At 37.7% G+C, this 13570-nt stretch overlaps 1 protein-coding gene across 1 annotated transcript in view; it reads left to right on the top strand.

The window, feature by feature from the left end:
- LOC117975341 (complement factor H-related protein 3) overlaps nucleotides 1-13570 on the top strand; it is a 34697-nt gene that overhangs the window by 6272 nt on the left and 14855 nt on the right. Inside the window, 2 exon segments of the mRNA XM_034935146.1 lie at nucleotides 1040-1234; nucleotides 1668-1840. Of these exon segments, the coding sequence (XP_034791037.1) occupies nucleotides 1040-1234; nucleotides 1668-1840 (368 nt within the window).

Here is a 13570-nt window from a genome sequence, read left to right as displayed (position 1 = left end):
TACGAATCAACAAAAAAAGTTTATCATAATCTTAACTATTTGGATATTAAGAAATATTCCTAGTCTATTTCTGTGGTTTAATAAACACTGGAAATCTTGGCTCAGTGACTTCTTTGAGGCGTGAATTAGCTGTGTTATTTTTCTGTGCAGTATTATCAAAGAAAAATTTTTGTGTTCCTCAATATGTTTATATTGTCCAGTAATTAGAAAAGAGCCTAGTGAATTTATTTGTTTTTTATTTTTATTTTTATTTTTTGAGATGGAGTCTCGCTCTGTCACCCAGACTGGAGTGGAATGGCGCAATCTCAATTCACTGCAAACTCTGCCTCCTGGGTTCAAGCGATTCTCCTGCCTCTGCCTCCTAAGTAGCTGGAATTACCAGGGCGCACCACCAGGCCCAGCTAATTTTTTTTGTATTTTTAGTAGAAACGGGTTTCATCATGTTGGCCAGGCTGGTCTCGAAGTCCTGACCTCAAGTGATCTGCCTGCCTCAACCTCCCAAAGTGCTGGGATTATAGGCATGAGCCACCGTGCACAGCCCATGAATTTAATCCAAAACAATAAAAACCTTAAATCTCTCAAAATACTACCTCCTTACATTGAATTTTTCTGAGAAGAAAATACAGGGCTCTGTTTACTGATGACAGTAGAAAAGAAAAAAAAAAGGAATACCTGAGCTAAGTGATAAAATTGGCATATTTCTCAACCAAAAAGCTCATTTAATTAGCCAGAGGTAGGGTATAGGTACTCAAGGGGAATACATTAAATAGGTTTGTACGTTTTTCCTTCTAGAGAGCCTTCCTACAAATTTATGCATCACGTGATCCACAAGACATAATCTCATCTTCATTAGCAAAGACCTTCTCGTCACATATCTTAGTCATCTGAGTTCTATCATTTGTTTTGACCTAGAAACCTTAATGGAATGTGTAATTATTCTAAGAAGAGAATATAATTCAGTGATAAAAAAATTTATCTCTAATATGATTATTTATTACAGTAAAAAGTATTCATACTTTTTTTTGTTTTTTATTGCAAGTGAAATCTTGTGATTTTCCAGACATTAAACATGGAGGTCTATATTATGAAAGTATGTGTAGACCATACTTTCCAGTAGCTGTAGAAAAATCTTACTCCTATTACTGTGATGAATCTTTTGAGACTCCTTCAGGAAGTTACTAGGATTACATTTATTGCACACAAGATGGATGGTCGCCAGCAGTACCATGTCTCAGTAAGTAAACCTCTGGACAGCCATATATGTATAAAACTTTCAAAGATTGAAGAGAGGAGAGCACATAAGTGATTACACTTGACTTATATAACAGAAATAGGGCCAAGAAAAGAGTTGTTCAAGCAAAATGACCAAAATAGATCTTTTCTATTATGAGTTCTTGAAAATCACGAGAAATAAATATAGAGACTTTATGAGAATATCTACATAATTGATACATATTTTAATTATAAAAACTTAAGTAGTATTAAATATTGATATTTCTTTTTGTACAAACCTTTGTTAGTAATTTTAGTTCACATTCAGTTATACATTGTTTTTGGATGTTTATGCAATCTTATTTAAATATTTTAAAAATAATTGTAATATACTATTTTGAGCACATTTTTGTGTCTCATTTACTTTATTCATTTATCATTGTTATCGTCCTTAGGAAAACGTTATTTTCCTTATTTGGAAAATGGACATGATGAAAATTACGGAAGAAAGTTTGTACAGGGTAACTCTATAGAAGTTGCCTTCCTTCCTGGCTATGGTCTTCCAAATGATCAGACCACAGTTACGTGTATGGAGAATGGCTGGTCTCCTCCTTGCAGATGCATCCGTGTCACTAAGTACACTACTCTGAGATCCCAGCAAGTTCATGTCTTTCTAAGTAACACAGATGACATGCTAAGACTCATCTATATTAACTGCGGCAAAATATTTATGTCAACTTGTTTCGCCATCGGACCTATTTAGTTTTATTTTTTCAATTCTGTATAAACAAATATACACATTTCTTGATAAGTTCATAGTAAAATAAATGCTCCTATTATTGGGCATTAGTCAAGAATACAGTAAAAGAGTTTGAAAACAATACTTGTTGGTTAAATTAAGACATATTGAAATGGCATCATTGTCTGGAGTAAATACCCGAGGTTTCTCATCTGGCACTGAGAAGATTAAGGACATGGACACACACAAGGAGTGAGCGTAGGATCGCAGGTTTAATAGGCAAAAGAAAGAGAAAGGAGAACAGCTCTGTCTCTTGTGAGAGAGAGGGGCACCCAAAAGTGAATTCTGGCCCCGGCTGGGGTGCACTGGATTTTATAAACAGGCTTGAGGAAGCAGTGTCTGATTTACATAGGGCCCAAAGATTGATTGGACCAGGTGTGACATTTATATAATGTGCTAGGAAGCTGGCCTCCCCACCCTAATCTTATTATGCAAATGGGATCTTTGTCTGGCCAGCGCCATGTTGCCTTTTCCTTAATGTACACGTGGCTGGCAAAGAGAAGGGAAGATGGAGTTGCCATATGAACATGCCTAGTCCCAGGTAGCCTTTTCCTATTGGCACAACTGCTGCCATTCACCTTGCAAGCTTCCAACTTGCTTGTCTATGTTTACATCTCTGTTTTACAGGTTCCACTTTGTTAGAAAAAGAAATGATTTGGGGGCTCCTATTATTAAAAGGAAAACTTTAACAACGACTCCTGTACCCTCATTATCTGCCTAAATAATTTCTTCTTAACTCGTGTATCAATATTAATATGTACTTTGGAATCAATCATTTGACTCAAAATAATTATACATTTATAGTTTAAAATAGAAAGTGAGCACAATGATAGCCAATAATGTCATTCATACATTCAAACAGTCATAGGTCACTTTTACAATAAAGTTATCTAACTTTCTCTATTATATGTAAGTACAAATGGATTTTCTGGGATATTGTGCATATTCGACTCTAGAAGGTTTCCTATATTATTTATTCCAATACACATTTATATCAACAGTTCCTTCTTACTTAGGTGTTTTACATGTTAATGATTGGTGATGTCACATTTTAATATTTACAAATTGAGTGGCTATAAAATGTTTTACCATTGTAGTGTAAATTTGCATTTCCTTTATTACTAATTGGGTTTGGAATATATATTCACAGTTTAATTGGTATTTGATTGTTCTAATCTTTGAAAATGCAGGTTTTTTGACTTACCTTTTTGGGAGTTTTGGTATTTATTAGTTGGAATCATCTTACTAATTCTGAATATAAAATCTCTTTTAATTATATGTAATCCAAATGCATTCTTTTTTGTGGCTAGTATTTTTCTTTCCTTTTTTGTGTATTATGAATATAAGTTGCTCGTTTTACTAAATAATCATCAATCTTTTCTTATGATGAATATTTTTTGTTTCTATTTAAAGGAATACTTCAAAAACACAGAGCCATTATACTATTCTTTATTGTAAAAAGTTACGTTACCTTTTTTCATATTTTAAAACTGTGTGTTGATTTTATTCATGATAATAGCTATATTTTATTTTTAAATAAAATATGGCAAACTCAACATTTCCCTAACAATTTTTATAGTACCTTTCTCATACAGTATATGCTATATTGTATATTTTGTCCCCTCCCTTCCCCTCCTATCTTCTTTTTCTCTTTCACAGTGTGTCCCCTCCCCTCCCCTTCCCTCTTCTTTTTCTTTCTTTCTTTTTTCTTTCTTTCCTTCCTTCCTTCCTTTCTTTTCTTCCTTCCTTCTTTCCTTCCTTCTCTCTTTCTTTCCTTCTTTCTTTTTCTTTCTTTCTCTCTCTTCCTCTCTCTTTCTTTTTTTCTTTCTTCCTTTTTGTTCTCTTTTTTCTCTTCCTTTCTTTCCTTTCTTTCTTTCTTTTGTTTTTTCTCTTTCTTTCTTTCTGCTGTTAAGAGTGAACTACTTTTTTCCCCTTTCCTTTCCTTTCCATTCTTTTCTTTCTTTCTCTTTCTTCTTTCTTTCTTTCTCCTTCCTTCCTTTCTTTTTTCTTTCTTCTGGCTAATAATATGCTTTGATTGAATATGCAATTTCTCCTGATATCAAACAACTCAATCAAGGTTTATGCCTCTTGTTTTGGATTTGGAGTTGTTTGAAGAATCAACTACTTATTTTCTTTCTTTCTTTCTTTCTTTCTTTCTTTCTTTTCCTTTCTTTCCTTTCTTTTCTTTCTTTCTGTCTTTCTTTCTGTCTTTCCTTCCTTCCTTCATTCCTTTCTTTCTTTTTTTTCTTTTCTTTCCATTCTCTTCCTTTCTTCCTTCCTTTCCTTTCTTTATTTCTTTCACTATCCCAAGTGTGCCTGGCTCAAGTTATTCTTGAGAATGTTACTGTTTTACTCTTCATGCTAGACCCTGTACTTTAGTCAAGTTATTTAGCTACTTTATGGTGGTCATATAATTAACAAGTCTTAGCTTCATCTTCAGATTGCGATATCAACATTGTATTTTCAATGTACAGTCAATTGTCAGTGAATCACAGTACTTTTCAACTTAATAAAATCTAAATTCCTCATAACCATGTTGTGAAAATAAGCAGAAAAATTTAAATATACTTGAGCGAGTACAGTAGACATATATTGGAGTGTGTCCTGCATGAGTGCAAACTGGCTGTGGTTTCCTTTAAAATAGTCATTTAAAGAAAACATTTGCCAAATACATCACAGAATATCAATTTTTCTGGACTTGTAAAACTTGAAATACTGGTGCCTTCTGAATGATTCTTCTGAAGTTAGAGTAGTCTGTCCTTATCTGTGGGAGACAAAAGCTGCATTAGTCTCTCTTATCCACGTGGGGTATGTTCCAAGCCCCCCAGTAGATGCCTGAAACAGTTAATACTATAAAACCCAAGTAAGCTACATTTTTCCATCTGATAACTGTGAAGACTACTAAGTGACTAACAGGTGGGAAGTATAAACTGTGTCTACACTAGACAAAGGGAGGATTCATGCTCTGGGCAGGATAGAGTTGAATGGCAAAGGATTTCATCACACTACCCAGAATATTTTTTTTTATTGCTAAGTATTATTCCATTGTATCATAGGTCACAGACTGTTAACCCATTCACTTGTTGAAAGGCATTTGCATAGTTTTTGGCATTTGTGAATCATGCTGGTAAGAAAAATATTCACCTACAGTTTTTATATAAACACAAATTTATTCCTCATGGCTTCATATCTAGGAGTGGCTTTGTTGGATAGATGGTATGTCTCTGTGTGTGCTTTTTTTATTACTATACTTTAAGTTCTGGTTTATATGTGCAGAATCTGCAGATTTGTTACATAGGTATATATACATGTGCCATAGTGGTTTGCGGCACCCATCAACCCGTAATCTAGGTTGTAAGCTCCGCATGCATTAGCTATTTGTCCTACTGTTATCTCTCCCCTTGCCTCCCATGTCCCAATAGGCCCCAGTGTGTGATGTTCTTCTCCCTGTGTCCATGTGTTCTCATTGTTCAACTCCCCCTTATGAGTGAGAACATGCAGCATTTGGCTTTCTGTTCCTGTGTTAGTGTGCTGAAGATGATGGTTTCCAGCTTCATCCATGCCCTGCAAGGGACGTGAACTCATTCTTTTTTATGGCTGCATGGTATTCTATGGTGTATATTTGCCACATTTTCTTTATCCAGTCTATCATTGATGGGCATTTAGGTTGGTTCCAAGTCTTTGCTGTTGTAAATAGTGCTGCAATAAACATGCGTGCATGTATCTTTATAGTAGAATGATTTATAACACTTTGTGTATATATTCAGTAACGGGATTGGTGGGTCAAATGGTATTTCTGGTTCTGGATGCTTGAGGAATTGCCACTCTGTCTTCCACAATGGTTGAACTAATTTGCACTCCCACAGACAGTGTAAAAGTATTCCTATCTCTCCACACCCTCGACAGCATGTGTTGTTTACAGACGTTTTTACAATCACCATTCTAACTAGTGTGAGATGGTATCTCATTGTGGTTTTGATTTGCATTTCTCTAATGACCAGTGATGATGAGCTCTTTTTCATGTATTTGTTGGCTGCATAAATGTCTTCTTTTGAGAACTATCTGTTCATATCCTTGACTACTTTTTGATGGGGTTGTTTTTTTCTTATAAATCTGTTTAAGGTCCTTGTAGATTCTGGATATTAGCCCTTTGTCAGATGGATAGATTGCAAAAATTTTCTCCCATCCTGTAGATTGCCCATTCACTCTGATGATGGTTTTTTGTTTTTTTGTGTGTGTGTGTGCTGTGCAGAAGTTCTTTAGTTTAATTAGATCCTATTTGTCAATTTTGGCTTGTGCAGCAATTGCTTTTGGTGTTTTAGTCATGAAGTCTTTGCCTGTGCCTATGTCCTGAATGGTACTGCCTAGGTTTTCTTCTAGGGGTTTTATGGTTTTAGGTCTTAAAACCATCTCGTGTTAATTTTTGTATTAGGTGTAAGGAAGGGGCCCAGTTTCAATTTTCTGCATATGGCTAGCCAATTTTCCTAACACCATTTATCCAACAGGGAATCCCTTCAACATGGCTTGTTTTTGTCAGGTTTGTCAAAGTTCAGATCGTTGTAGATGTGTGGTGTTATTTCTGAGGCCTCTGTTCTGTTCCATTGGTCTATACATTTGTTTTGGTACCAGTACCATGCTGTTTTAGTTACTGTAGCCTTGTAGTATAGTTTGAAGCCAGGTAGCATGATGTTTTCAGCTTTGTGCTTTTTGCTTAGGATTGTCTTGGCTATATGGGATCTTTTTTGGTTCCATATGAAATTTAAAGTAGTTCCTTCTAGTTCTGTGAAGAAAGTTAATGATACCTTGATGGGAATAGCTTTGAATTTATAAATTACTTTGGGCAGTATAGCCATTTTCACGATATTGATTTTTGCTATCCATGAGAATGGAATGTTTTCTCATTTGTTTGTGTCCTCTCTAATTTCCTTGATCAGTGGTTTGTAGTCCCCCTTGGAGAGGTCCTTCACATCCTGTGTAAGTTGTATTCCTTGGTATTTTATTTTCTTTGTAACAATTGTGAATGGAAATTCACTCATGATTTGACTCTCTGTTTGTCTATTATTGGTGTATAGGAATGCTCGTGATTTTTGCACATTGATTTTGTGTCCTGAGACTTTGCTGAAGTTGCTTAAGAACTTAAGGAATTTTTGGGCTGAGACGATCAGGTTTTCTAAATGTAGAATCATGTCATCTGCAAACAGAGACAATTTGACTTCCTTTCTTCCTATTTGAATACGTTTTATTTCTTTCTTTTGTCTGATTGCCCAGGCCAGAATTTCCAATACTATATCAATACTAGACAGATCGACAAGACAGAAAATTATCAAGGATATTCAGGACTTGGACTCAGCTCTGGACCAGGTGGACCTAATAGATATCTAGAGAACTCTCCACCCCAAATCAACAGAATATACATTCTTCTCAGCACCACATAGCACTTATTCTAAAATCAACCTCCTAATTGGAAGTAAAAAACTCCTCAGCAAATGCAAAAGAATGGAAATAATAACAAACCTTCTCTCAGACCACAGTGCAATAAAATTAGAACTCAGGATTAAGAAACTTACTCAAAACCACACAACTACATGGAAACTGAACAACCTGCTCCTGAATAACTAATGGGTAAATAACAAAATTAAGGCAGAAGTAAATAAGTTCCCTGAAACCAGTGAGAAGGAAGACACGACATACCTGAATCTCTGGGACACAGCAAAAGCAGTGTTTAGAGAGCAATTTACAGCACTAAATGCCACATCAGAAAGTTGGAACGTTCGAAAATCGACCCCTAACATCACAATTAAAAGAACTAGAGAAGCAAGAGCAAACAAATTCAAAAGCTAGCAGAAGATAAGAAGTAACTAAGAACAGTGCAGACCTGAAGGAGACAGAGACACGAAAAACCCTTCAAAAATCAATGCATCCAGGAGCTGGTTTTTTGAAGATTAACACAATAGATAGACAACTAGCCATACCAAAAAAGAAAAAAAGAGAGAAGAATCAAATAGACACAATAAAAAATGATAAAGAGGATATCACCACTGATTCCACAGAAATACAAACTACCATCAGAGAATATTATAAACACCTCTACACAAATAAACTAGAAAATCTGGAAGAAATGGATAAGTTCCTGGACACGTACACCCTCCCAAGACTAAACCAGGAGGAAGTCGAATCCTTGAATAGCCCAACCACAAGTTCTAAATCTGAAGCAGTAATTAATAGCCTACCAACTGACAATAGCCCAGGTCCAGATGGATTCACAGACAAATTCTATCAGAGGTACAAAGAGGAGCTGGTACCATTCCTTCTGAAACTAATCCAAACAATAGAAAAAGAAGGATTCCTCCTTATTTTATGAGGCCACCATCATCCTGATACCAAAACCTGACAGAGACACAACAGAAAAAGAAACTTTTAGGCCAATATCCCTGATGAACATCGATGCGAAAATCCTCAATAAAATACTGGCAAACTGAATCCAGCAGCACATCAAAAAGCTTGTCCACCACGATCATCCTTGGGATGCAAACTGGCTTTATCCCTGGGATGAAAACTGGTTCAACATGCAAATCAATAAATGTAATCCACCGCATAAATCAAACCCATGACAAAACCACATGATTATCTCAATAGATACAGAAAAGGCTTTCGATAAAATTCAACACCACTTCATGCTAAAAACACTCAATAAACTAGGTATGGATGAAACATATCTCAAAATAGTAAGAGCTATTTATGACAAACCCATAGACAATATCATACTGAATGTGTGTGTTTATTTTTATAAGAAATAGACAAACTGTTTTCCTGAGTGATCATATATTCTACCTTCACATACTCAGTGTATGCGAGTTCCAATTGTTCTACAACCTCACCAGCCTTTGAGATAGTGGTTGTTTTTCCATTAAGTTATCCATTCTAATATGCGTGTAATGGTATCACATTCCCTAGTGACTAATGCTGCTGAGCACCTCCTTTAGTCCAAATTTTTTGCCCATTTTTCATTGGGTTGTTTGATTCTTTACTGAATTTTGAGACAACTTAATATATTGTGGCTACAAGTCCTTCACTGAGTAAATATTTTAGAAATATTTTTCTTGCATCTCTAGCTTTACTTTTATTTCTCTTAGCAGTCTCTTTCAATGAGCAAATGTATTTAATTTTGATGTTATCCAGTATATCAAATATTTCATTTATGGATTATGCTCTTTGTACCATCTAAAATTTCTTTGGCCTAAACCAAGGCCATGTACAGTTCTAGAAGTTAACATTTTACACATAGTTATATGATCAGTTTTGAGTTAATTTTTGTATGAGGTATGAGAAATATGTTGAGGGTTTTTATTTTGCATTTGGATGCCTTACTATTCTAGTATCCCTTGTTTAAAGGATTGTGTTTTCTTTATTGAATTGCCTTTGCTCCACTATTAAATTGGAAACATCTTCAAGAAAATCTTGTAAAAACAGTTAAAGAGGAAAAAGTGAAATTCAATTAGGCTTGTTGGACAATCCATGGTAGTCATTAGGCTAGCTTTCCCACTGGCCCATTTCCTTATAGCTTGTCACTGATTACTAGTACAGGATAACATAATCTTTGTCACTAGAATCTTTGTTCCTTTTCTGTTCTTTAGATAAAATGTAAGACACTACGCGATGACAATCTTTCCATTTGAGTTTCTCCTTTAGGTTCTGCATACTAACAAAACTACTGATGCCAGCCATTCTGAAAGTCTCGGCAAGAAACTCACTTAGGGAGGACTGTAGTTTCCATATCCTGATGATTTCAGTCCCTGACCTGAATCAATTGATGACCTCAATTTCCAGCCCCTCACCCTTCAAAGACTCTTGCCCAGAAACCCTTAATGAAATGGGTTTGAGTTTTGAGAATTCTTCCCAAGTCCTTGCTTGGTGACCTTGCAATTAGTAAGTTCTTTCTCTGTTGCAAACCCCACAGTCTCGGTGTATTGTTCTGTAGCTGCGCAGCCGGCATAGAAACCTGACAGTCTTGTAAAAATTCATGGCAAGTGGCCAGGTATGGTGGCTCACACCTATAATCCCAGCACTGTGGGAGGCCAAGGTGGGCGGATCACTTGAGGTCAGGAATTTATGACCAGCCTGGCTAACATGGCGAAACCCTGTCTCTACTAGAAATACAAAAATGTATCTATGCATGATGGCATATGCCTGTAATCCCAGCTTCTCAGGAGGCTGAGGCTGGAGAATTACTTGAACCTGGGAGGCGGAGGTTGCAGTGAGTTGAGGTCGTGCCACTGCACTCCAGCCAGGGAGACAGAGTGAGACTCCGGCTCAAAAAATAAATAAATAAATAAAAATCATGGCAAGTCACTCTCCTTGTGGTTATTTATCTACAGTCCAGTGCCCCCCATGCCACTGGGGCTGACCCAGAGACAAGCCCAGGCAGCTGCTTAGCTATGATGAACTAAGGGCCTTTGCTGGGGCCTTCTGTGTTGGCAGGGCAGTGCTGACTTTCAGCACATAAACTTGTCTGCAGCAGAGAAACCATTTGTGGTCTAAGAAGAAGTCTCAGGTGAGTTTTCTCAGAGCAGCTGGCACCCCATTTCCTTCTGTTTTTTTTTTGTTGTTGTTGTTGTTTGTTTTTGTTTTTGTTTTTTCATCTTAGAGGCCTTGTGACCTATTTTGAGGTCTTGTTGATCCTCCCTAAGTCATAGGTAGGGCCTTATTTGAGGAGACCTCCCCTCAGATGGAAGGAGACTAGAGGGCATTGCTTGGGAGAAATGCTCTTGGATTTTGGAATCTGAAACTTTATATTTAAAGGTCTTTTGTTTGTGTTTGTCTTGTTATAGGTATTTATGTTTGTGGAGGCGTTCTCTGAAGAAATTACTACTGGAAGAAATTACTAACTCAGGAAACTCTTCTTGTTTGTCTGGTCATTTATATTCACTTAGTCCTGAAGGAGTTGCTAGTGGAATCTCAGCAAGTCTAACTCAGGGTAACCGTCTGCTCTTCAATCCTTCCCAGAGTCCACCCACTGAACTCCTGACTGAAGGTCATCCCTCTCCAGCTTGAGTAGATCAAATATGATGAGGGCTAATGGAACCAAGTTTGAGCCTTGCCAGGTCAATACTTGGGTTCTGAGTACGGTGACTAGTATCTATGTTTGGTTACATGTATATAATTCCAGCCAGAATGGGAAATGTTAATTCAGTTCCTCCCTGCAGCCCAGTGTGGGCTGGTGGCTTTGAGATTATTACTCTTTCTCTGCTGCAAATCCCACTGTCTCAGTGTATTGTTCTGTTGCTGTGCTGCAGGCATACAAATCTGACAGTCTTGTAACTATTTGTGGCAAGCCAGGTCGAGGTTACTCTCCTCGAGGGCATTTACTCACAGCCTAGTGCCCCCTTGCCACTGGAGCAGACCCAGAGACAAGCACTAGCAGCTGCTTAGTAGTTCTGATGAACTAATGGCTGTCCTTTAGTTCTCCCCATGTAACCCACACTGTAATTTTGATGGGCTGCATCTTCCAAAATTGAAAAGCCTTTGTCTATCGTTCCATAAAGCAAAACAAGATTATCTTATTTTTTAACATGGCTTGACCTCAATATCCACGGGGTTTGGGAGAACAGTGGCCACTGCATGGTTCTCATACTTACAGTACCATCCTGTAGCTAGATTTGTTATGTATGAAGGAAGAGAAATGGGACAAAATCTCTTATGTATAATGTTTTATGTTGCTTTGGTAAAGTAGATCAATGTAGAAAAAACGGAAAAATTATGAACTAGCAAGAAATTAAAACCTGTTTGGATTGATTTACAAGAGAAAGAACTTATGGGGGAGCTGCAGCAGTACTACTGGCACCTAAGCCAGAGTCCCCACCACCAAAAAGTCACAAACCCAGAGCAACAGGAATTTTTTTTTTTTTTGATGGAGTCTTGCTCTGTCGCTCAAGCTGGAGTGCAGTGGCATGATCTTGCTCACTACAACCTCAACCGCCTGTGTTCAAGAGATTCTCCTACCTCAGCTTCCCGAGCAGCTGGGACTACAGACACATGCCACCAAGTCCAGCTCATTTTTGTATTTTTAGTAGAGATGGGGTTTCACCATATTGGCGAGCCTGGTCTCGAACTCCTGACCTCAGGTGAACCACCCCCCCCTTGGCCTCCCAAAGTGCTGGGATTACAAGCGTGAGCCACCGTGCCCGGCCTTTATCTCTGCTTCTTCTACCCAACAGGTGACTCCTTTTAGCTAGAGTATCACTTATACCTAACAGGGGACTCAATTTAGCCAGGATTTCACTCTGGCTCTGAAAGGCAGTTTCCCCTATAACAACTACCTATAGGAGGTGATGCTGCCACAGCCCAGCCTATAGGATTTATGTGGGTTTATTCTCTGTTCTCCACTTCCCACCTATTTAATTAGAAAAATAATATGCCTATTTATTGAGAAGACCTAAAGTTTATGGAAGAAAAAGGATAAAAAAAAAAGATCCAAAGCATATGGAGAATCTATTCTCCTCTGTATTTGCCACCCACAATCCTACCTGAGCAGATACCTAAAATTTGCTCAATATTTTGTTGAGTTCAGAGAAGCAAAGAATGGTTTTAGAAAAAGCTAAGGAAAAGGCTGATCTTATTCACACTGACTCTCCCAGTAATCCAGTAAGAGCAGCTGCTCAGATTGCAGTTCCCACCTCTGTCCTGGGATGGAATATAAACACTGGAGATAGATCTAACCTCGAACACTATCAAAACTGCATTTTGGCCAGCCTCTGCAAGGGAGTGCCCAAGGAAAGCGGCCTCAGTAAGGTCCAGGAGATCAAGCAGAAGCCTAATGAGTGTGCCTTTGGAATTTTTAGAACAAGTCTTTGAAGCTTTCAGACAATAAATGGATATTGACTCAGAAGCCTCAGAAAATTTAAAGTTAGCTAATACGATGTTTATCCAACAAAGTGCCCCAGCTATGCAGGGAAAGTTACAAAATGTAGATGAGGCTTTGGACATGTTTATGTCTCAATTAGTGAAGTTTGTTTTTAATGTATTTACTGATCACAATTTTAAAAAGTGAAAAATAAAAACACAAGGAATAATGAAGAGAAAAGCTGACTTGTTAGCTGTGTCTCTGACCCTAGTAGTCCCTGGACCACAACAAGGGCCCTCATCAGATGCTCCATCTAAGGTAGGACCACCTGGGCCCCCAAAAGCCAAAAAAAAGGGACATCCCATTGCAGGTCCCAAGCAGTGTGCTTACTGCAACAGGGGGGACACTGAAAGGAAAATTGCCCATGCCTTACAAAGCCTGATGTTAAACACAGTCAGTCTTCTGCCCACCAAATGCCTGGGATAGCTGGGGAGCTTGAGAGAGATACTGAAGAAAAAGACCAGAAATGATGGCACCCAGGGGCTTATCCTGACTCAAACAACACCCTCCATATTTCCCACATGGGGCTTGAGATCCTGATGATGGTGAGAAATCAGCTTCTGGACTTTCTAGTAGACATGGTGCCACCTATTTGGTGTTAAATATCTGGTTGTCTAAACTTTCCTCAGAAACTATGAAGGTGACTGAAATCTCAGGAA

The sequence above is a fragment of the Pan paniscus genome, chromosome 1 (assembly GCF_029289425.2).
Source record: "Pan paniscus chromosome 1, NHGRI_mPanPan1-v2.0_pri, whole genome shotgun sequence".
Lineage (NCBI taxonomy): Eukaryota > Metazoa > Chordata > Mammalia > Primates > Hominidae > Pan > Pan paniscus.
The sequence above is the reverse complement of the archived record's forward strand: the minus strand, read 5'-3'. Positions and strand labels throughout refer to the sequence as shown.